Raw genomic sequence first — 25,953 nt, forward strand, 5'->3', positions numbered from 1 at the left:
CACTCCAGATCATTTAGATTTTGGTGATAGTCAAAGTGAACGAGAATGAGCGAACTCTCACTTTGATTCTGAATCGAAGATATGTCAAATATTAGGCTATGGTGACATAAAATCATAGAAAAACAGGTCTACATTAGGGCTACCAACGTCATTGGCATATCAATCGATTGTGATTGTTAAGCAATGTCCCAAGTCAGTAACTCGATGGGTGACCGATTCAGAGATCCGAATTTGGCCTTTTCGTTCCCTCCGTGCCTCGGAGAGCACGTTAAGCCGTCGGGCCCAGTTATTATCACTAACATCTGATAAGAACTGTAAATTAATCTATGTATTATTAATATATCTAATTATTAGTATGGCTGCTCCCATCGTGTACGTTCGGGCGCTGTCGTATCTCTTCGTTGGTTCGCACATCAACATATACAAAGTACTTACAGAAGTTTTGTAAAGAGCAATTCACAAGAACAATTTGGTACTGTTATATCGTCATACTATAAAAAGTTTTTAAAGAATCTTAAGCATTCTTTCCTTTTGTTTTGTTCACTTTACCACTTTCGCTAGTGATTAATCATTCCCAGAAACGACAGTTTAACTTTGAAAAGTCAAAAAATCCCCCTTCATTGGGGAAAATTTAATAATTCATTCATTGTCGGGAGTGTCTCTATTGAGTAAAGACATTGAAATATTACATTGGTAACAGACCGGACAAATTTAAAAAAAAAATACTTAAGGAATCTGCCCTTTGGCTTCTTTTCCTTGACTTATGTCAGGGATGGCCTTTCAGGAATTTATTGATCCACCCTTGAATAACCTCATGATGAAATCTAGTAGCTCTAAGGGTAAATTATTTCACGCATTTGCATGAAAAACAGATCTGGCATAATGGGTGGTTGAAGTGTAACCAGGTACAATAAGGTGAGGGCGCTTTCGGTGACATGCAATGTGGATGTAGAAAAGTCAACACTAACTAAAACTTATATTATAAAGACGAACGTTTATGTGTATGTTTGTTACTCTTTCGCGTAAAAATTACAGAACGAATTTGGCTAAAAAGAATGGAAATAGCTTATACTCTGACTTAACACTTAGGCTAGTTTTTATCCCGGAAATCTACGTCGCCGAAGTTCATCTAGTGGTGAAATAAAGTCAAACAACTCCTTAGATTAGAACTCTCTCCGCTATAGCAAACAAAGAGAGCTTACAGCTCTGTTGATACATTTCTAACAAGGTGAGTTAGTTCAGGATTATCCACAAGCCGGATTGCCCGCTTTTGAATCCGATCAAATGGAAGGATCTAGTAGTTAGTAGACCTAAAGGTTGGGAGCAACACTCCATAATTTCAGACTTTCGATTTGGCAAAATGGCGGTGATAGAAACACAAAGCAAATAACAAATGAATTTAACAAGAGCCTATAACCTAGTATGCCTACATTACTGAAATGTCTTGAAACCAACTTTTTCTGTATAAAATATAAAATTTTAATGTATAAAATTATCCTTTAATCCGCTCTGCTATAAATAAATGTCTTTGTTTCTAATATAATTTCCCAAGATCACTTTTAATCTTTGGGGCGTCTCTTGACGATAACTCGATTTTTTGTGCTTCAATATTTTTTTTGGATGAAATAAATTGCTTGATATTTTTATATCGATGACAGGTTTCAGTTTGCAATTGATTACGAATTTTTATGAAGTACAAAAGAATATAATGAAACTTTTTAGGGTTTCGTACAGGCAGGGTGCCAACGGAACCCTAATACTTAAGCCTCCGCTATCCATCCATCTGTCCATCCGTCTATCTGTCAGCAGGCTGTATCTCATGAACCGTAGATATTAGGTAGAGAGTTGAAATTTTCATATAACGTATATTTCTAATATACGTTATAATTATAATTTTATATAATATAATATAATATTTTAATAGTTATAATTAGTACTTATATAGTGTTATAAATCTTGTGCGAAGGTACGGAACTCTTCGCTTACGAGTCCTACGTATATATGTACATGAGACGGGCCTGTCCGCGAAATTCACATTCAATTTGGTTTTTCGCAATTTGTAAACTAATACGACAAAGTAGGCTTATGGCATTCTAATAGCGCCAATGGCAGTATCATTTCCACAGGTTTATATAAAAATCTTTACTTGAAAGTGTCCAGTTTAGGAGCCTAATTTGGGAGTACCTCACTAACACACATACATATACACGTCAAACTCATTATTTTGACCATAGACTTACGATTTTTTCGCTTTGACTAATTAATTGAACTTGAACACTTTCAAGTAAAGATTTTTATATGAACCTGTGGAGATGGTACTGCCATTGGCGCTATTAGAATGCCTTAAGCCTACTTTGTCGTAATAGTTTACAAATTGCAAAAAATCAAATTAAATTTAAACGCGAGCAGACCCGTGCCCTGCACCTTAACGACGACGTTAGAATTATTTGCTAGGACTTTTTCCCCCCTAAAATTTAAATTATTTCAAATCTTATTCAGAGCGTTTTATACTTTCTAGATTTAGTTTTAGTTGAAAAGTTGTTTCAAGTGTTTGCGGCGTTTTTAATCTTCTACTTTACCTTTATATCTACCTTCCTTTTATTTACACATAAAGGTAAAAGGTAAAACGGAAGACCTTTAAAGTATTTTCTTACCTTGACCTTGTACATAAATATTGTGTTGTTTGTTCGTTTATGACCGAGTTTCATTTAAGAGGGGTCTCTCCGTCACTCGCTTCATACAAACGAAGTTCGTCTCTCATTTGAATACTAACCAATCATACTCAATGGAATTTTGTAGAAACGTTCCGGAAACTATATCTATGCCTGTGGTTTTCCAGATTTCCGTTAAAATAATCGGTTTCAAAGTTACGCGGTCTTAAAAATTCACAAACAAATCGTTGAGCCCCTGTAATTTTAAAACTACATATTTTAGAAAAATATAAAACACCACAGGCACAAATATTAGTTTCTAGAATATGTCTGCACATGGACTTTGATTGCTTAGTATTCAAATGAAATTGGGACTACGATTGTATGGAGTAAGTGACGGAGAGAGCCCTGTTAAACTGCACATAGTAATCCATATGGAAAAATTGGTTCAGTGGATTTTGTTTGCGTGTTTAAAATTTAAATAAATACAGTTTCAACAGAGCGAGTATGTTTTTAGGATTCAATGAAAAATGATTAAAAAAATCGGTCAAGTGCGAGCCGGACTCGCACACGAAGGGTTCCGTATATCGTACAACAAATAACACTTTAATTTTAATTTCTCTTCGAAGTTTTTATAAATTTTGTTATAGCTAGGTGCAAAATATATATTTTGTGAGAATTTCAACTCTCTACCTATAAGTCAGATACGCAACCCTAAAAAGAATCATTGTGATGCGATTTCGTTTGTCTGTATGTTTAGCACAACTTTTTAATTCAGTACCTACAAAGGAATTAGTTTTTGAGACGGGTCGAATAATTTAACCAAAATATAAAGCGTCCCGTTGCGGTAGATTTTACCTTACAATTTTGGCCGGTTTATTATGTGATAGAATAAAAAGCAATCTAAGTAGGCCTAGTAGGTACTAGCCCTTTGAGGATATATTAGTAAGTACATAATAATTCATTGTTGTACCGCTATATTATAGAAAAACAGGCCAAGTGATCCTATAAGGGTTCAAATTCAAATTCAAATTCAAATTATTTTTTATTCAATTAAACTTTTACAAGTGCTTTTGAATCGTCAAAATAATCTACCACTGGTTCGGAATGCTGTTCCTACCGTTCCGTTTTTCCTTTCGAGGTACGGAACCCCAAAAATGAATACATCGATGGAACTATTACAATGAAAGCGTTGAGCGAGTCGACTAGTAAATTATGAAAATATATTTGTTATATGTAATACCTAACCAAGAAAGACGGCTTCACGTGCTCCCGAAGGCACGATATGAAACGGAATTAATCTTATTCCTGCTAGCTACAGTAAATTAGTCAGCCGGACTGAAACTCAGTCTAGGTCAGGGCTAATGCTCTAGGTTGTAGCAACCGCAGCTTTGAAACGAATAGTTACTGTTACATAATAGTTTCTATTTCCTATTTCCATACATTTTCTGCGGTTTGGAGTTTATATTTCGATGCAGTGGAACTGTGTGCAGGCAGCACGTGTAAAACCATGGCCACACCTGCGCGTCATGAGCGCAGGATGCGGGACGGGATGCGGGAGCGCCCTCGGCGCGAATCTTTACAATATATGAACACCTACGCGACTACTTAACACTTAATTGAATTGTAATATTACCTGTAATTATTTATCAATGTTATACTTTGCAACGCCCTGACGGGGTTTCATGATGTAATATTATAATATTTTTATGATGTAAGACATGAATGCAAATAAAGAAAGAATAAAGAATACTATGCGAATCACAAACCTCATATATGATATAAAGGAAAAAGATTTGCTACAATCCATTGAAAAAGTTAAATCTGTATGGCACAACATGCAGCATGCGACATGCATCGCCCGCCCTCCCACTTAATTGGTGGCTGGCTTTTTCTGCTTAGATTATAGCAAATTAAGCTTTTGATTCCTTGTAAGTATATCATTTATTTTGATAGTGCATTGTTGCTGATCACTATCACACGTACGTGCCATTATGCTAAAAACTCGCTGTATTCGCGTAGGAGTGCATGGCGCCATTTAAACATCGTGGGAATCGACCGCTGCGGGGCTGACGTTCCCGCTTCGTAGTGCTTTGGTCGCGCAGGTTTGGATGACGCTTAACAATTACGTAAAACTGAGTAACTGTTACTCAAAGTTTTATGGTTACGTGAAATGCAGTTGCATAAAGCTAAACTAGCTTTTCAAGACAGAAAACAGAAGAGCTTTCATTAAAATAAACTTGTACAAGTGTTTCTGAATCGACAAATGAATTTACGACTGGTTTAAGGTGCCCACGTACTCGAACTGAACTGCAGCGGAACTGCGCGTCGCGGCTCTTCTCTCTAGCCGTAATATCGTGCGGGGCGCTGCCGCGACGCGCAGTTCCGCTGCAGTTCAGTTCGAGTGCATGGGCTTCTTTAGAATGATTTTTTCTTCTAAAGGACCAGCAAGACACGGTTGCCCTTTTCAAAAATTCCATTTGAAATATCGTTTTGTGTGTATTTGCATTTCCGCGCATTGCTGGTGCATCAACTCCATACTGGTTCAGGGTAAGATTTTGATCAATTTGTATCTTGGGTTCTTTTGGACCAGTTTTGATTTGTGGTGAGCAGAATCAGTTTTTATATTATTTACACATCTAGTAATCCTGCTAATCTTATAAACGCGAAAGTTTGTATGTATGAATGTTTGTTACGGTTTCACGTAAAAACCACAGGACGGATTTAGCTGGGAATGGAGATAGATAGATTATACCCTGGATTAACACACAGGCTCCTTTTTATCCTGGAAAATCAATGAGTTCCCACAGGATTTTAAAAATCTAGATCCACGGGAACGAAGTCGCGGGAATCAGCTAGTAATATCATAAAGGAGAAAGATTTGTTTGCTTGCAATCGATATACCTACATTAAAATTACTAAACCGATGATTCTTTCACAATTAGAAGGTTACTTTATCCAAGAGTAACAATATATGTTATAAATTACACAATATTATGTACCGCAGATTTTATTAGATAGATAGATAGATAGATAGATAGAACACATTATTGCACACAAAAACACATATAAAGGAACACAACACAGAAAGAAGAAAACAGAAAAAACAAAGGCGGCCTTATTGCTTGGAGCAATCTCTACCAGGCAACCTTACATTCAAATCTGTTCAGGCATTTAGAAGTTTAGCAAATTCCGCTATATTATAATATAATTCTAGGCAAGTATTGAAAACCTTTGTCAATTTGTCAGCCATTTTCTCTCAGCTTATATCCAGCATACTGACGAATGCAAGCGTAAATTATTCACAAAACTAATTTGGACGCCCAACTGACACGCCGCTTAAATTGGAACGTAGACGAGCAGTAAGTATTTATGGTAGACACTTTTCATTTGTACTGTAATACTTGTTGATTTGATGTATTTATTTGATGTATTAATAAGTCATACCACTACCCATATAATATCACTACATATAAATGCGGAAGTGTGTTTGTTTGTTGGTTTATTAAGGTTCCGTATCTCAAAAGGAAAAACGGAACCCTTATTCACCTTGTTGACTGTCTTTCTGTCTGTCTGTCAAGAAAACCTATAGGATACTTTCCATTGACCTAGAGTCATGAAATTTGGCACGTAGGTAGGTCTTATAGCACAAGTTAAGGAAAAAATCCGTAAACCGTTAATTTTTTACATCACAAAAAAAATATTTTCACAAATAATTAGTATTTTCAATTTTCAAAGTAACTATAACAAGTGGGATATAATATGAAAGGGCTTTATCGGACGGATGGAGTATGGACGGGCAGAAAGACAGACAGCAAAGTGATCCTATAATGTTGACAACACCACGTGCTAACGTCCGGTGTTGGTGACTATGCTGTGGTCGTGACGTAAGCGACGTCCCCTTCCATGGAGACGAAAAGATGGCGCGTGGAGGGGAAGCGGCGTGAAACGGGAATCTGACTGGCAGTTTTGGTGTGGTTGGAGTTCCGACCGATTACTGTGCATTATACGGGTTTAATTTAACTATCTGAGAGTTCAATTGCTAACAATAAGGGTTCCGTTTTTCCTTTGGCGGTACGGAACCCTAATAAGATCCCATTAGTTCGTCGGATCCAGTGGTATGTGCTCAGAGTTTAGGTATAGAAGTTAACAGATTCCAATATAAATATTTAACGCTTTGGGGATTTGTTGAGATCGCTCGTGATTGAATAACTTTGTATGGATGTTAGCGCGAGAATCCGAGGGTTATTTTGGTTTGATTTTAGTTAACTAAGGGTCTATTCAGATGGACCACATTTTTCTAGACAGAAAAGCGAGAAACTGTGAGTGTTGGCATTTATAATGATTGATGAATAATTACAGAACTTGGGCATCGGCATTTATGATGAACTAGAGGATGCCCGCGACTTCGTCCGCGTGGATTTAGGTTTTTAAAGATCCCGTGGGAACTTTTTGATTTTCCGGGATAAAAAGTGGCCTGTATCAATTACAGGGACGGAAGCTACCTCGGTACCAAATCCAAACTAATATTATAAATGCGAAAGTGTTTCTGTCTGTCGGTCTGTCTGTCTGTCTGTCTGCTACGTTTTCACGGCCCAACTGCTGAACTGATTTCAATGAAATTTAGTACAGACTTGGGATACATCCCGGGAAAGGACATAGGCTACTTTTTATCCCGGAAAATCCTTCCTACAGGACTAAAAAACCGAAATCCACGCGAGCGAAGCCGCGGGCATCCTCTAGTTTCATATAAATCGGTTAAGCGGATGGGTTTTTAGGAATCCCGTGGGAACTCTTTGATTTTCTGGGATAAAAAGTAGTCTATGTCAGTCCCCGGGATATAAGCTAACCCTGTACCAAATTTCGTCAGAATCAGTTAAACTGTTGAGCTGTGAAAAGGTAGCAGACAGACAGACACACTTTCGCATTTATAATATTAGTATAGTATGGATTATTAAGTAGGTAGTAAGTAAGTAATGCCCACGACTACGTTTGATTGAGTTTTGCGAAATTACTCTCCAGGTCTTTCGTTAATGTATCAATGCAATAATGACGTCAATCATTTGCTCTGTTACGACGTGGTTGAAGGACTAACCAACAAACAAACACAAAGTGATATTTTATTTTTATTACTAGCTGGCGCCGGCGACGATGTCCGCATGGATTTTGTTTTTTTATATCCCTTAATTAAAAAAAAACCTCTTTGATTTTCCGGGATAAAAGTAACCTATAGTTCAACGGTTGAAGAGTTAATTGGAGGGGAAAGGGGAGTATTAGTCATGATTAGCATGGCTAATATTCTTTGTAAGTAAAATTTAAAAAACTGCCACTAGGTAGTATAGTATAGTAGTATATAGTATTAGTCACGCTCACAAGCGTACGAATTTGTTTTCACTTTTGAAAATACAGTTGTATGAACCTTACCTATTTGTTTTTTGTCTCGTCTTAACTCTAAGCAATGTTTAAGCAGAACTCAACAGACTGTATTTGTTAAATAAATATAATTAATTTCTAAGTAAATCCAGAATTGTTTACTTTATTCAGAAACGTGCCTGTCTAAATATCACAGGCTTTACTATAATACACGTGCCTTTAATAAAAAACCGGCCAAGTTCGAGTCAGACTCGCGCACCGAGTGTTCCGTACTCGGGTATTTGTTCGACATTTTGCACATGTAGGTTTTAAAACCAAACAAAATGATATCACAAACGAAAATCCTTATAAAAATACATGGCGGATTTTGTATGCGCATCGACGACATTTTCCGGTTGTTTAGGATAATTCCAAACGTCTTTTACCTCCGTTGTCATGGTAACGGATGCTTAGCTGCAACGCTTTGAATGAGAATTAGGTAGTTAGAGCGATACGGAGAGGAACTAATCTGCGCTAGAATATTTATAAGTGAATTAACACTAGAATAGGATTCCAGATTAGTTTGTTATTCTATTTGTACTAGTACAGCCGGCTTCAGTGAATGAATTTCTTTTTAGGGAAGAAGTTAGAAGGACATTTTTTTTTTTCAAAAGGAAAAAGGCACACTTATCGGTTCACTTTGTTGTCTGTCTCTGACCGTCTGTCCATCTGTCCGTCTGTCGTGTTTGTAAAGAAAACCTATAGGGTACTTCCTGTTGACCTAGAATCATAAAATTTGGCAGGTAAGTAGGTCTTATAGCACAAGTAAGGAGAAAAATCCGAAAACCGTGAATTTGTGGCACCCATACCCATGATCAAGTAATACTGTAGAGGCATGCAGCCTCTTTTAAGACCGGCAGCTGCGAAGAAAGCAACACACTTTGCAGCTGTCACTTAGAGAACACAATTTGAATTCGGAACGATTCAAAATATCTTGCTGGCCTGGACGAACCCCGGGCAGCGCATTCAAGCAATTCACTTCAGATCATCAAGACCGCAACATCTCGGTCTAGCATCAAGCTCCGGCCCTCGTTTTCCTACCACAGTTTTAATTATAACCAAGGCATATATTGTAAATAATAATAATTGTTCATGTAATACAACGTAATAATTGTAGCGGCATTTCATTTATCAGTTATCATACGCTGCATGGCTGCTACAATACTTCCAAGTAGTTTATTGTTTTTTAGTACCTTTGCAGGTGGAGAGCTTGAGGGTTCGTCAAACAGCGCCCAGACCTTGGGCTTGACTCTCTGCCACACGCCCACTTCACCGTTAAGGTAAGCCTCTTCATAGCCGAAGAGCCTCGCAATTTCTTCCTCCGAGGGTTTCTCGCTGTCGATGTCCAACTTGTCCAAAATTGCCAGGGTATTCTGTCAAAACAAAGAAGACCATGGTAATGTATGATGACTGTTCACCGAGAGTCTGTGTAGGGCCTGCATGGAGGTCGATGAAACACTAACGCACGAGCTCCTAGAGGGCATGGGCGCGGCAGAACAACGAGAGGGTCATTTGGGATCCCCAACCTCACTTCATGAAGCCCTCGGCAATCTGGGCGGTCTACTCGGCTTCTGGAGCGAGCTTGGATGGCTGAACAGACTTCGGCGGGGAGGGGTAACGCATACACAACAGACGGAAACGTTTAAGTGCGGAAACCAGGCCAGAGAAAAGAAAGAAAGAAAGAAGAATGGTGAATGCTGGGGCAGACGCAATTTGGAGAGGGAACAGCAAATAAAAGCAACATAACTGATATCGATTCATCGAATTTAATAAACTTGTACCTACTATATTTTTACCCGACTACGCAAAGTCGAAAGGAAGGGTTATGATTTTAGCAGTCTATGTATGTATGTATGTATGTATATATGTATATATGTGTGTATGTGTGTATGTGTGTATGTGTGTATGTTTGTATCCAGATTCTGTGTGTTCCACCGTAGCGCCTAGACTACTGGGCCGATTTTGATGAATGGCATTCCGAACCAGTGGTAGATGCTCTTGACGATTCAAAAGTACTTGTAAAAGTCTAACTGAATAAAATATTTAGAATTTTGAATTTTTTTTGAAATGAGGTGTCAATCGATTCTTTGTAATGGCCCGGGTGACATAGGCTATACTTTATTTCTATCAGGTTTTCGAACTATGTACCCTGCTTTGTCACTTCAGCTTCGCAACCAGTTGAGCTATGTCGGCTTTGGTTCTCCTACGAATCTTCTCATTTCTGATCTGTTTGATCACGTAGCGAAGCCGGTTAGAAACTCAGCAGTTATCTTTTTAAGTTTTTACTAATTACTAGCCGATGCGATGATAAAAAGTAGCCTATGTGCTAATCCAGGATATTATCTATCTCCATTCCAAATTTCAGCCAAATCCGTCTAGTAGTTTTTGCGTGAAGGGGTAACAAACATACACACACACAAACACATACACACATACACACAAACTTTCGCCTTTATAATATTAGTGTGAAGTGTGATGTGAAGTGTGATAACATAGTTAAACTACAATAAAATATTTAACTAATATAAAGTATAGTAGGTATTCTTAGTCATAATAATATCATGTTACTTATAGATTTTTTTTAATGATTTCTATCAATCATTGGAAAAGTGTACAATATCAAAGCCATCTGTTTAAAACCGCTAATAAAGTGGGCTAAAGCTAAAATCCGTATAATCTGAGCACTCCAGTTTGGGGTCGTAACGAACCGCTTTAAAATCAATGCTATTTCTCGGTTTATATTTTTAGGATGCGAGAAATCTACGTAGGTATTTGAAACGAAAGCTTTGATTCGAGAAATTTATGTTTAAATAACTTATGTTTTTAACCCCCGACCCAAAAAGAGGGGTGTTATAAGTTTGATGTATGTATCTGTGTGTCTGTGTATCTGTGTATCTGTCTGTGGCACCGTAGCTCCTAAACTAATGAACCGATTTTAATTTAGTTCTTTTTATTATTGACCCAAGTCAGTAACTATGAGTAGATGAGTGACCGAATTTAGAGGTCCGAATGAGGTTCGATCCCTCCGTACCTCAGAGGTCACTAGCTGTTGGTTACATCTGATAATAAATTCAAGTTCAAAATATTTTTATTCAATTGAACTTTTACAAGTGCTTTTGAATAGTCAAAATAATCTACCACTGGTTCGGAACGCCGTTCCTAACTTCCTACCGAGAAGAACCAGTAAGGAACTCGGCGGTTGCTCTTTTCAAGTATTCAATTTACAATAATATGCAATACTGTATACAAGCCATTGCAGCGCCGTGTATTGTTGGGGCGAGTAAAAACAAAAATGCGCCAAAAAAATAAAGTTGTAATAAATCTAACGATCTCAAACGAAAGCTCGTATTGTGTATAAATATGTTATAAACCGTTCGTTGATGGTAGCATTTTAACAGGAGTTAGTTGGGTTTCAGTTATTTAACTTTACCAGTTTTACCACGAAAAAATTTAAACAAGTTAAATTGATGAATAAATTGACTTTTTGTCAGTGTTTGGAATGGAAAATCCGACAGGTAAGAAATAAACACGCGTTCAACGCTAGTTTAAAATCGTTATTTAATAGTATAATTCTAACTGAATAAATAATTACTAGAAAATGTTACAATGTAAGTAGATAAATTAATTAGTAAAGATTATAAACATTCACCTAGGTATCTTTAATTTGGTTTCGAAAAACTGATAACGAAAAATGATTTGAAAAATTCATTTCTACATATTTTCTAAAATATTAAATATCGTAAGGTTGTATTTTTCACAAACGTTTCCTCCGTTTCATATTTTTCTGAGAACCCGCCATTAGGGCTGACAACCACCTTCTACAATATTTTAATTTAGGTTAATTTTTGATAATATTTATGCATTAGCTTTGTTTGGGTGAATGAAAATCTTTTTTTATTAGGGTGCATAAGTAAAGAGAACTTACTAGTTTGAACTTTACGTTGACAATACATCAAACAGTTAGCTTCTCTTACTTAAATATAAAAATTAGGACGATAAACTTTTAAATTTGAACTTACTTTACCTATACAAAAAAAATATTAATTTCATTCATTAGATTTTACTGAAAATGTTTAGAATGGTAACGAAATAGCTCATCAATTTCGCTATTTTGCATCAAAAATATCTATGATACCTGATGAAATAGAATTAAATAATCAACAAAAAAAAATTAAAAAAAAAAAATTAAGATATGTTTGCATAACTAAATTGTTTCTTTTTCTTCGTTTAGTAAGCACAAGTAATTAGCTTCCTGTTTGATACTTTAAAAACAATAATATTAAGCATAGTAAACATGATTACGTTACTTTAACTGGAAAAAATGTGACAACCCTACAACTGCCAACATTTTATATCTAATACGTGACCTAGAATTTAGTACCCTACATTAAGACTTTCAAATGCTATGAAGCCTTAAAGTCAAAATAACAAAGGTCAAAATGCAACAGCACGACGTACAATGTACCAGGCTAAGATACTGGATGGAGGGGGAGCTGTAGAAGAAAAAATTGAACCATCGGGTCGTATGCCAGAATTTGAAAACAATGAGGCTTGGATATAAGCTGTGATAGCTTAGTGGTTAAGAGGTCGGCCTCCTAGTGGGCCGGTCCGGAGTTCAAATACGGACACGCACCTCTAACTTTTCGTAGTTACGTTTAAGCAATTAAGAACCAGCACTTGCTTTAACGGTGAAGGAAAACATCGTGAGAAAACTTGCATGCCTGAGATTTCTCCATATTGTTCACAAAGATGTGTGGAGTCTGCCAATCTGCAGTTGGCTAACGTGGTAAAGAGTCAATAGGCATCTTCTAGGTAATCGTGCTCCATCTTAGGCTGCGTCATCACTTGCTAGCAGGTCTGATTGCAGCCAAGCGCTAGTCTATAAGTTAAAAAAAATTGGGGGAAGGATAAGTACTTTTTATCACGAAAAACATTAATTTCACTGAATTTTAAAACCCTAGGGTCCACGCGGTGCATTCGCAGTCCATCGCGGATTTTTTTAAAGTAAACCAGCAAACCAGCAGACGGGTCACCTGATGTTAAGTGGTTGCCCATGAATATTTTTTGCGGATATCATAGTTTACCTAATAAAAGAAAGCTTTCATTTCTAATCAATCTTTTGTCTTTTAAAAGGTTACGCGGATACAAAGAACGCGCAATAATTCATAATGGCGGACAGGAAAAGGCTTTTATTCAATTCCATACAACGCTTAGACCACTTGCTTCTCTTTAACTATATTAAAACACCCTGGCTCCTGCAATTTCAACCTTATTTGAACGGAAAAGAGTTCTGTTTCAAATAAAGATCGGGCTGGTCATTCTCTATTATTCTATTTTTATATGATACTCGTAATATATTTTTAAAGATAGATCTTTTATTTGCTATACAATATGTTATTTCTACGAGATTCTTTCCACGAATAAATAAATAAGTATTTGGAGAGCCTATCTCTTCACAATTACGAAGAATTGCTTGCCATTGTATATTTATAAAAGAGTATCTCAAGAGAATAGGTACTTTAGTGGCGTAGTTACATTGTCACATACTAGCTGATGCCCGTGATTTCGTCCGCGTGGATTTAGGTTTTTAAAATCCCGTGGGAACTCTATGATTTTCCGGGATAAAAAGTAAGTAGCCTTGTTCGCTCTTTCTTTTCTGTAAAGCAAAAGAAAAATCACTAACCCCCCTGGGCTCTGGGTCCTGAAAAACAAAAAACCGGTCGCGAATCAGATACGCGTACCAAGGGTTCCGTACTCTGGTATTTTTTCCGACATTTGCACGATAAAATCCAAAAATAGGTTTCGGTTTTCTTGACAGACACGACAGACGGACAGACAGACAGCAAATAAAAATAAATAAAAAATAAAAATATTTTATTTCAGACAATAATTATATGTCCCTAATTAATTCTATACAAATTAAATTACGTAAATTAAAAGTAATATTACAATGTAATAGTTAAAATCCTGGGAACGAAATGGAACCCTACGGAACCCTACGGAACCCTAAAAACAGAAAAGTTGAATTCTATACATAAATACCGTATCGGATAGTTTGGTGCGCACAAACGCACTACGTAACGACATACTGATGCTTTCTTTACCGCACGTAGCGTATAGGTATGCGTTGTGTTTATACGCACCAAGAAAGAGGGGTCTCTCCGTCACTCGCTCCATACAAACGTAGTTCGTCTCTCATTGGAATACTACCAATCATACTCAATGGAATATTGTAGAAACGTTCCGGGAACTAATTTATTTATTTATTTTTATTTATTTTACATCTAATTTGAACGGCAGTGCCACTTACACTAACTAGATGATTAATAATGAATTATTATACAAATACAAAAGAGACAAAATACGAATAGGTAGAACAAATGACACAATAAAAGATTTTAAACTTTGAATGTACCTAAGCCTGTGGTTTTCAGGTTTCCCTTAAAATATTCCGTTTCAAAGTTACGCGGACTTAAAAATTCACATGCAAATCTTTGAGCCCCTGTAATTTTAAAACTACATATTTTTAGATAAATCTAAAACACCACAGGCAATATTAGTTTCTAGAATATATCTACAAAATTGCATGGACTTTGGTTGCTTATTATTCAAATGAAATTGGGGCTACGATTGTATGGAGTAAGTGACGGAGAAAGCCCTGTTAAGTAAGGTAGGTACAAACATTTAATAAGCCGCCGTTGTCGTTGGTAGATTAAACATAAATAATTTATGACCGTTATTAATTTTATGCCCGCAGGGTACAGGCACAGAGTCAGGATATGATATTTCATATTAATACAGAGGTTCGAAGTTCGAAGACTTTTTTAGGGTTCCGTACCTCAAAAGGAAAAACGGAACCCTTATAGGATCACTTTGTTGCCTGTCTGTCCGTCGTGTCTGTCAAGAAACCTATAGGGTACTTTCTGTTGAACCAGAATCAGGTAGGTAGGTAGGTCTTATAGCACAAGTACAGGAATAAATCTGAAAACCGAGAATTTATGGTTACATCATTAAAAAAAAATTAAAATGTGTTTCAATTTTCAAAGTAAAATAACTATACCAAGTGGGGTATAATATTATGAAAGGGCCTTACCTGTACATTCTAAAACAGATATTTATTTATTTATTTATTTTTATATTTTTTGATTTATTGTGCAAGATGTTGGATAAAATACCCGAGTACGGAACCCTCAGTGCGCGAAGGTACCAATATTTCTGTGCAATAAACAATTTAAAAATAAAATAAGTAATTTTTCAGGTCAGTTTTTGAACCAACTACTTATCTAGTAAATTACTGGTAGAAGGTCACACTCGGCGGTAGGGCTGTCAAGAACTTGAACCCTTTGACTGTTGACGCATAAAATCGGAGTTTATGGAGTCGTAAATTGTTGTGTAGGCCGGATCAGTTTCACGAATTAGATAGTGGTGGCCCAAGTTAGGGAAAACAAAATCTGGAATCAGAGTGTCGACCTCCCTGGCGAGATTTTTATTCAAATAAACTTTTGTGCTTTTAATTCTTCAAAATAAATACCTCTACTTCGGAAGCCATTCCTACCGAGAAGAATCAGCAAGAAACTCGGCGGTTGCTCTTTTCAATTGTTCAATTTACAATAATATTCCATATTATACAAGCAATTGCAGCCGTTAAAAGTGGGAGTAAACTTATTAGCGGGAGGTCCCGGGTTCGATTCCCGGCAGAGTTTGGAATTTTATAATTTCTACTCGTAAATCTCTGTAAGGGTCTGGTGGGAGGCTTCGGACGTGGCTAGTTAGCACCCTACCGGCAAAGTCATGCCGCCAAGCTATTTAGCGTTTCGATACGATGCCGTGTAGAAACCAAAGCCAAAACCTTGTACGAAGCAACGGAACCCTTCGTGTTCGAGTCCAACTCGCACTTCAGCGCTTATCTATATTATGTAGATACAGACCTTACCTGTAGGTAATAAGTACCCATATTTCATCAACAGTATAAAATCATAATTCAACAAGTGTAAATTAAAAATTTATAAGACCCCCGACAAGTGAAGGTTACAGTAACTAGAAAAGAGCAGACAACTTTTAAACGGCTAAACCGATTTTCTTGGATTATACTTAAGAACACTCTCGATCAAGCCACCTTTCAAACAAAAAAAAAAACTAAATTAAAATCGGTTCATTAGTTTAGGAGTTACGATGCCACAGACAGATACACAGATACACAGATACACACGTCAAACTTATAACACCCCTCTTTTTGGGTCGGGGGTTAAAAATAAATGAAGCAATTCGCTTTTGCCTTGTACCACACAAAGCATCCTAAAGCAACAGATGGTAGGCAATACATACAGAATTTTGGTAATAAAGATAATATAAATATTTTTTTGCTACAAAATACCTACTCTCTCGTACTCGATAATTTCACAATTTATGAACTTGTTTCTTGGCAACAAACATAATCTGATATTTGGAAAGCAAAATCCTATTGAAAATCCTCTCTACATTTTCGTTACAATCTATGCGAGGTCTACGAGTTTGCTTGGTTGCATTTGTTTGTCCCGTCTACCCGTCCGTCGGTCTGTCGTAGACCACGTTCCGTAAAATTGGTTATTACGGGACCGACTTTAGGACAGAAAATTTCAAGACACCATCTTTGATCTAATGGAAAACAAGTGAAAAATGCGATCATTTTCTCAAACTTTTTGCTTAGGCTATGTTTAGTCGGATGCGTCAATATCGTTCCGGAAAATATGCCCATTTGTGTATGCGCATCAACCATTTTAAAATGGATAGCATAAGCTACCATTTGTGCATATAAGCATTTATTTTTGAGAGACTTGAAATTTTATAAGTAATTGCGTATAAAATTTTCCGATTCAAGCACATATTATGTGACAAAACAAGAAATAATACAGCCTTACACACTTTATTATTATCATCCCAATAATTTGCATCTCTCGCACTGCCAAGGGTCACTGGTAGAGATCTCTTATAGAGATAAGTGCTTCCCTGTCCACTTTTTCTTTCTGTTTCTCTTTATTGTTACAACTTTCTTGTACAAATAATAATAAAACAAATTAATAATTTGTTTTGTATCAGTAGGTACGTGTCGCCATGTCTAAACAACTTAGCCAAAACGTCGAACATTCAAAGCCTAATTTGATCGCGGTCTAACCCGAATAAGTAATTATTTCCACAAGAATAACTCGCTGTATCGGATGACATCAAGGTTAGGTAGACAAAAAGCATTTTTTAATGTTTTGGTTATTTCAGTAACCGTTTAGGAACGGGTTTTCAGCCCATCCTTAAACCACAATAATAACTTACACAGGCTGAAGTATTTACATGCGAATCTATAAACCCGTGTAACTTTAAAACTAGATATTTTCACGGAAATCTGGCAAACCACAGATAAAGAAATTAGCATCTAAAAAATTTAATTGAGTTGTATTGGTTTAATATTCAAATGAAAAGCAAACTTTTTCGCACACAACGAAAATTCCGCTATGTGGAAAATCACAAGTTTTGAGGAGACTCCTTTAAACTTAATTTTTTTGAAAAAAATATGCTTTACTTTGAGGTCAAAATCACATAGCTAAAAAGATTGAACTGGCATCAATGCTAAAGAACGGGTTACTAAATGAACACACACCTTTTAAAACCAAACAAAAGACATTGCATGCGCAGCGAAGCTGTATTTGTATGGAAAGGGCTGGGGACCGCGTCAGAGAAACTTCACATAATAGCTCGTTCACACAGGCTTCGTAAGCGTAGACGTAGCGCGTACCGTTGCGTTGTGATGTATGAAACTGTAAACATGGCACACCGCTTGCGTAAAGCTTAGACGTATGCGTAACCCGGTGTGTTAGGGGTTTACGCGCGACACTACGCACGTGTCACGTGTACGCAATTGGTGTGAATCGGCCTTAAGTTAGTAGGAAATCAAACTCAAGATCTTGAACGCAAGGCCCTTTTCAGATATTTTCAGAAAATAAATCCTCAATGCGAAATTCAAACTTTCAACCGTAACAAATAAATCGTTGCTTTCAAAGCATACCGTTTGAAATCGAAACTAAATAATGGGCAGTAAATCGAAATAAGTTTGCAAGTAAAGGCTTTGAATTCAGTTTGTATGGGTTCTAATAAATTGCGTATCGAGTTCTGGTTTTTGACCTTTGAGTGGTCCTACGCTTTTAAATTCGAAATCGATATCAAAACAAGTCTTTATTAAAAAAAAAATACAGGACTGCTCTGCCAAAAAATGAACTAAAAACTACAAAAATCACATTTCAAAACGACGTCATATAACCATCATATTGATTTTTTTAAACTTATACTTACAATAAAAATATTTATGTCTAAAATGAACAAATTTTTTAACCCCCCACCCAAAAAGAGGGGCGTTATAAGTTTGACGTGTGTATCTGTGTATCTGTCTGTGGCATCATAGCTAATTTAGGAGTCCTAAACTAATGAACCGATTTTAATTTAGTTTATTTTGTTTGAAAGGTGGCTTGATCGAGAGTGTTCTTAGCTATAATCCAAGACAATCGGTTCAGCCGTTTGAAAGTTATCAGCTCTTTTCTAGTTACTGTAACCTTCACTTGTCGGGGGTGTTATTTCACAATCATGAAAATGTTACAACGTGCGAGAGAGAAGGCAACTTAGGTAAGCTTTTGCCCGCAACTTCGTCCACGTTAACATTACACAATGGCGCCGATTCTGTTGCCTTTCTCTTACCTTAATTTAGAGTATCTGCATCTTTTACTTTTTAATATTGCTGAAAAAGGACAGAGCATGAATTTTACATTTAAAGACGCATAATTCTCGGTCATTCAGTCAGCTTTTTTCTTTTATATAAGTACTTATAGGTACAGAAGATTTGCGTAGTGATGCATTCAAAACAAGACGCAAAATTTTATGGACGCGGACGCAGCTTCAATTCTTGCAAACGACTCAATTCTATTTGTAATGCAAATATTTGTGGAGATAGTACATGGTACAACTATAAAAGTAAAGTACATTGTAGTTTGTTGAAATAACAAATAGAATATAACAGCTTTACAACTGCGGATTTCAGAGTCCATTATTGTTGTTGGGCCATAAAACGTCATACAATCTTCTATCTATTGTAAAAGCGCTCTTTTATTCGCGCACTAACTTTTCCCTTGATTTTTTGTAAAGGTTTTAGAGATCCTGTTGGAAATTGTCTAAATCATTCGGTAACATGATGCCTAGTGAGTTTTAGGTATTTAACTACAGTATACCCATACAAAAAAACCGGCCAAGTGCGAGTCAGACTCGCGCACTGAGGGTTCCGTACTCGGGTAATTTTCCGACATTTTGCACGATAAATCAAATAATATCATGCGTAAAAATAGATAAAAATCTGTTTTAGAATGCATACCTGTCAAATTTCATGATTCTAGGTCAACGGTAAGTACCCTATAGGTTTCTTGACAGACACGACGGACAGACAGACAACAAAGTGATCCTATAAGGGTTCCGTTTTTCCTTTTGAGATACTGAACCCTAAAAAACCGGCCAAGTGTAAGTCAGACTCGCGCACCGAGGGTACCGTACTCGGGTATTTTTTCGTCATTTCACACGATTATGGTACATTCTATACTTAAAATGGAAATCACCCACGATAGTTTAAACACTATAAAAGATATGGAAAATTGCAACATTCGCTAAAATTTCAGCTTTACAACAGCGGACTTTGGTAGCCATTGTTGTTGTTGGGCCATAAAACGGCATACAATCTCCTATCTATTGTAAAAGCGCTTCTTTATTCCTTCACAATATACCATCCTAAACAACGCCATATCTTTTGAATTTCCTTTTGAACTGTATTTGGTTGGATAAGGGATTTTAAAAAGTTGGCTTTTCATCGTGCCTCGGAGAGCAAGTGTAGTTTTTGGTTTAGTTATTGTGACGTATAAAATTATAATCATCTATCATATCACAGCACAACCCGTTGGCCGGCCCACTACTGAGAAAAGGTCTCTCCACAGAATGAGAAGGACTTAGGCCGTCGTCCACCACGCAGGCCCAGTGCAGATTAGCTAGGCTAGACTTCACACAACTCCGTGAACATTATCAAGAACTCTGGATTTGAAGGAAAACTTTTAGAATCACGATATCTCACGAACGGTGAATTTTCAGAAAAAAAGTATAAATTTTTTTTTTGTAGATAATTTTACGATGTACAATTTTTGTCTGACCTATTTTATGATAAAACTTACAGTTTAGCTACAAAATGCAAAACACATATTTTTGTGAACTTCGACCTTGAATAATATATTTTTTTTTCGCAAATGTGGGATCCCAATATTCGTACTAATTTTTAGCTCTATTTATATTATAATTATATTGTATCCTTGAATGTCTATTTTGACCGGACTATAATATAATTTATATCCTTTAGTGAAAAATTAGCTTAAAGATATATGAAAGGAAGTGCTTATAGTTGAGTTATAGCCATTCAATATCAAGGTGAATACTTATAAAGTTCTAACTAACCGAGCATAAACCGAATCTGGTTTAGGTCAATCGACAGTTCCCTCGCATAAAAATAACGTCATAAAAACTATTACGTCATACATCAGATCTGTGTGGATGTACATAGTTTATTTTTACAGCATCATGTACAGATCATACTTTATCTGATAAGTATTTGTTTATACACTTTTACGATTTATTTACTGAAAGAACGTATTTGGGAAAATTTTCGGGTAACGAATGAGAAACCACATGAGTACCTAGCTACCTTTATTTTATAAAACCTGAAAGTTTATCTGCGTATTGTCCCCAACACAGGGTGGAACAATCCGCGACTATAACATTTGGATCATGGTGGTTTTGGCAGATAGAACGAATCAAAATTAATTGATTCATTCATTCAAAAATGTATAAAATCTTTCGCCAAAATGTAAAGTCTAATCTAAATACTCGTATATAAAGTGTAAATTAAAAATTTATAACACCCCCGACAAGTGAAGGTTAGGTGTTTTAGATTTTTCTAAAAATATGTAGTTTTAAAATTACAGGGGCTCAAAGATTTGTATGTAAATTTTTAAGACCGTGTAACTTTGAAACCGAATATTTTAACAGAAATCTGGAAAACTACAGACATAGATATTAGTTTCTAGAATATGTCTGCAAAATTTCATGGACTTTGGTTGCTTAATATTCAAATGAAATTGGAACTACGATTGTTTGAAACGAGTGACGGAGAGAGCCATCTTAAGTGCACGTTGTAATCGAAACTTGTTATGTTCTTGAACGGGGAACATGCTGGAAAGAATGAAAAGATTTTCTTTCTAACATTTTCCCCTTGTATTCGAACAGGGTCTGCTTATAATGCTTAGCTGTTCGCTCATTATTCGCTTGTTGTTGCAAGTAACGAGTTTTATAATACAGAACTTTAGCCACGGCAGCTTACCTCTACGGAAAATAGCCGACTACGTAGAAACATTAGAGTGCACATTTTATGTGTTATAAACACAGAAATATTTTTTTTGTTCTGATTTTTTAATTGAACGGATTTGATTTCGATTTCGTTTTTAACCCTAGAAAGATAACCAGAGTAGACCGAGGAGTGAGTTTGCTGTGAAGCACAAGCAAATACAAAGAAAGAAAAAAAAAGAGAGCAATAAGTTTCTCGCGTGGGCGCCTCTGCGACGCAGGTAGGTTATCTTTCTAGGGTCAAGTCAAGTCATCATCATCAGCATCATCTTCTTCTTCTTCTTTCTTAGCCTTTGTTAATCCATTATTGGACATAGGCCTCCTCACGTGCACGCCATTCCTCTCGGTGTTGTGCGAGCCTCCTCCAAGTTTTTCCCGCCAACTTGGTAATGTCGTCTGACCAACGGGAATCATCATCATCATTATCAACCAATAGACGTCCACTGCTGGGCATAGGCCTCTTGTAGGGGCTTCCACATGACACGGTTTTGCGCCGCCTTAATCCAGCGGCTGCCTGCGACTCCTTTCATATCGTCTGTCCACCTAGTGGGGAGGTTTTCAACGTTGCGCTTTTCAGTGTGAGGTCACCATTCCATCACATTTGGACCCCAACTTATATCGTTTTTAGGATACCGTACCTCAAAAGGAAAAACGGAACCCTTATAGGATCACTTTGTTGTCTGTCTGTCCGTCTGTCTGTTTGTCTATCTTTCCGTCCGTCCGTCCGTCGTGTCTGTCAAGAACCCTCGCTACGCGAGTCTGACTCGCACTTGGCCGGTTTTTTTCGCACTGTCCTGCCTATTGCGTATTTGCAACCGATTCATTAAGCTATGTCGGTTAATCTGACTACGGTTACTCCAGTTACTGAAAGCTACTTCTACTACGGATCTCCTCATTTTTGATTTTATCACGTAGAGAATCTCCAAGCATAGGTCTCTCCGTCTAAGTGACTCTGAGCTTTCTTATGAGGTCCACAGTTAGCAACCATTGTCTCGGATCCATATCACGCGCTGTTCGAAGACGCGCGCCTTAAAGCATTAAGGAATTTTGAACGAAAAGGCATTTCGAAGCTTCCAAACGCTGCACAGCCGAGTTTTAAGAGTTAAGTACCAATATTATTTAAATTGAGCTACAACGCGGTCGTTTCATTCACTGTCTATTATTATACAAACCTGCAGCAATTACGTTAACTACCTCCACATCAGTCAAGGCATTGTTAACCGGGTAACGGCACTTAATATATCCGCGTTTCCGTGTAATGGTGAAGCATTAATTCAGAGAACCCTAAACTGTAAGCGTGGGTGGCGGTCTCTACGTCACTCGATCCATACAAACGTAGTTTGGGTTATGCGCTTTGTTGTCTGTCTGTCTGTCTGTCCGTCCGTCCGTCGTGTCTGTCAAGAAAGCTATAGGGTACTTCCTGTTGACCTAGAATCATGAAAGGCAGGTAGGTAGGTTTTATAGCACAAGTACAGGAATAAATCTGAAAACCGCAAATTTGTGGTTACATCATTAAAAAAAAATTAAAATGTGTTTCAATTTTCAAAGTAAGATAACTGTACCAAGTGGGGTATCATATGAAAGGGCTTTACTTGAACATTCTAAAACAGATATTGATTTATATTTATGTATAGTAGTTTTTGATTTATTGTGCAAAATGTTGGAAAAATACCCGAGTACGGAACCCTCAGTGCGCGAGTCTGACTCGCACTTGGCCGGTTTTTCTTTCTTTCTAAACATAGATGACTTAGAATTTCCATATAAATACTTCATTATTTTAAGGTATTTGTTCTACGTTTGTGAATCAGATTCCAAATCCATATTTCGGTGAAAATAAAAGAAAAACCAACAGTTTCGCAGTATTGGGGTTTACGTAGACGTCGGAATGTTACGACCCGTCCGGATTTATTATCTTTCAGGACGTTTAAATCATTCGCTTTTACTGCACTTGTCTGTAGCTGTTTATGATATTATTGAGACTTATATGTATCTACAGACCGACGTGATGTGATTGGGTTTCCTTTACAGTTGGAATACCGTTACTGAATGTCACATTTTAGGACTCCGTATTATTGAAGAAAATCGTCCGTTAAAATGTGTCCAGAATCACACTAATATTATAAAGGCGAAAGTTTGTGTGTATGTGTGTGTATGTTTGTTACTTCTTTACGCAAAAACTACTGGACGGCTTGGGCTGAAATTTAGAATGGAGATAGATTATACCCTGGATTAGCACATAGGCTACTTTTTATCCCGGAAAATGAAAAAGTTCCCACGGGATTTTTAAAAGACCTACATTTACGCGAACGAAGTCGCGGGCATCAGGTAGTTTCCAATAAAATAAACTTAGGAGTATTTTATACGACCTCCTTGCGTGATAATTGCTACGACCAGGATTCCATTCTCGGCAAGTTCAGAGGTTCTGAGTGAAGACCTCGTCTGAAAAACTGGAATTATGTATCAGTTCCCACTTCTTGGGCAAAGCGGATCAATGATATCTGGGAGGTGGCTAACAAGAGAACGTTGGCACTTCTTAAAAGAGGCCTGAGTTCAACAGTTTTGGTTTGGTTTTGGGGACCATCCAGCCGGAAAAAGCCTTGTCGCCAAGCAATTTCAGCGTTTCGGTACGATGTCGTGTACAAACCGAAGGGATATATATGGATTTAAAAAAAACTGCCTACTCCTTCCAGGTTAGCGCACTTTCATCTTAGACGATGTAAGTAGGATATTGCAGTCAAGGGCTAACTTGTATTTATCTGAATAAAAAAACAGTAGTTCCATATTGGCTAATAACTATGATGGAGACGGCTATGCTCGGAGTTTCTCTACGTGATTAAACAAGTGTAAATTAAAAATTTATAACACCCCCGACAGTAACTAGAAAAGAGCTGATAACTTTCAAACGGCTGAACCGATTTTCTTGGATTAAGTATAGCTAAGAACACTCTCGATCAAGCCACCTTTCAAACAAATAAAAACTGAATTAAAATTGGTTCACTAGTTTAGGAGCTACGATGCCATGGACAGATACACAAATACACATGTCAAACATATAACACCCCTCTTTTTGGGTTGGGGGTTAAAAAATGAAGAGATCCATAGAAGAACCAGAGTAACTGACATAGCCCAAGGGGTTGCGACGCTGAAGTGGCAATGGGTGTGCCGGATATTTCGATAAATCCTACCGGTTTTTGAACGATATAGCCAATGTTTGGGACTTCAAACAAAAGATAAACACTGTCGTTAAATCAATTGCTGCAGTTTAAACCGGTTTATGGTAGTTATACCCTGTTTATGGTCCGCTCAATGGTGACGCATTTTAATAACTTTCTATAAAGATAGCCTTATGTATTGCTTTATGTAATTTTCGATAAAGAAACTCTTTATAAAGATAGCCACTTTTTAACCCCCGACCCAAAAAGAGGAGTGTTATAAGTTTGACGTGTGTATCTGTGTATCTGTCTGTGGCATCGTAGCTCCTAAAGTAATGAACCGATTTTAATTTGGTTTTTTTTTCTGTTTGAAAGATGGCTTGATCTAGAGTGTTCTTAGCTATAATCCAAGGAAATCGGTTCAGCCGTTTGAAAGTTATCAGCTCTTTTCTAGTTACTGTAACCTTCACTTGTCGGGGGTGTTATAAATTATTAATTTACACTTGTCTAGTTACTGTAACCTTCACTTGTCGGGGGTGTCATAAATTTTTAATTTACACTTGTCTAGACAGTTATGTAACCTTCACTTGTTGGGGGTGTTATAAATTTTTAATGTACACTTGTATGTATTTTTAAAATCGATATATTTAGACTTCAAACAAAAGATGGACACTGTCGTTACATCGATTACGGTAATGTAAAACCGGTTAATGGCAGCTATACCCTGTTTATGGGCCGGGTAATGGGAATGCATTAATTTTAATAACTTTCTATAAAGATAGCTTTATGTATGGTTTTATTGTATTTTTCGATACGGAAACTCCTTATAAAACTAACCTTTTGAAGAAGTTCACTCTAAAGCTTCATGGACTGTTATAACGTATTTTTGATACAAAATAAAAGATAATTTTATAGAGTTAAATAAAGACAGAGAGATATTAACCCGTATGGCAAAATAAAATTTTAAAACTTAAATCAGCCCGCAATATCTTTGAGCAATGGTCGGATTTCCTCCAATATAATCGAATCCAAGCTCGGGATGGAGGTTTAATTACACAATTAATTTCATGACGCTTTATTCTGTAGCAATTAGCACGCAATTAGTATCCGGTGTCACGGCAGATGCTCGGTTAATTACTTTGTGATATTCGATACCATCATATTGAGATAAAATCTATACTAATAATAAAATTGGTGTGTCAGTCAATTCAAACTTAACTCCTCAACCCTGATGCTGTAAGGAATTGCATTTCTAAACCCTGGTGATCCCTTGGGAATTTTAAAGGATCATC

General features: G+C 36.8%; 1 protein-coding gene across 1 annotated transcript in view; it reads right to left on the minus strand.

The window, feature by feature from the left end:
- The window catches only part of LOC123873688 (potassium voltage-gated channel protein Shaw-like), a 150,681-nt gene that overhangs the window by 64,220 nt on the left and 60,508 nt on the right, over nucleotides 1-25,953 (minus strand). The window contains exon 4 of the mRNA XM_045918667.1: nucleotides 9,257-9,436. Within this exon, the coding sequence (XP_045774623.1) occupies nucleotides 9,257-9,436 (180 nt within the window). The remainder of the gene's footprint in view (nucleotides 1-9,256; nucleotides 9,437-25,953) is intronic.

Source organism: Maniola jurtina, chromosome 17 (genome assembly GCF_905333055.1).
Source record: "Maniola jurtina chromosome 17, ilManJurt1.1, whole genome shotgun sequence".
NCBI classification, from domain to species: domain Eukaryota; kingdom Metazoa; phylum Arthropoda; class Insecta; order Lepidoptera; family Nymphalidae; genus Maniola; species Maniola jurtina.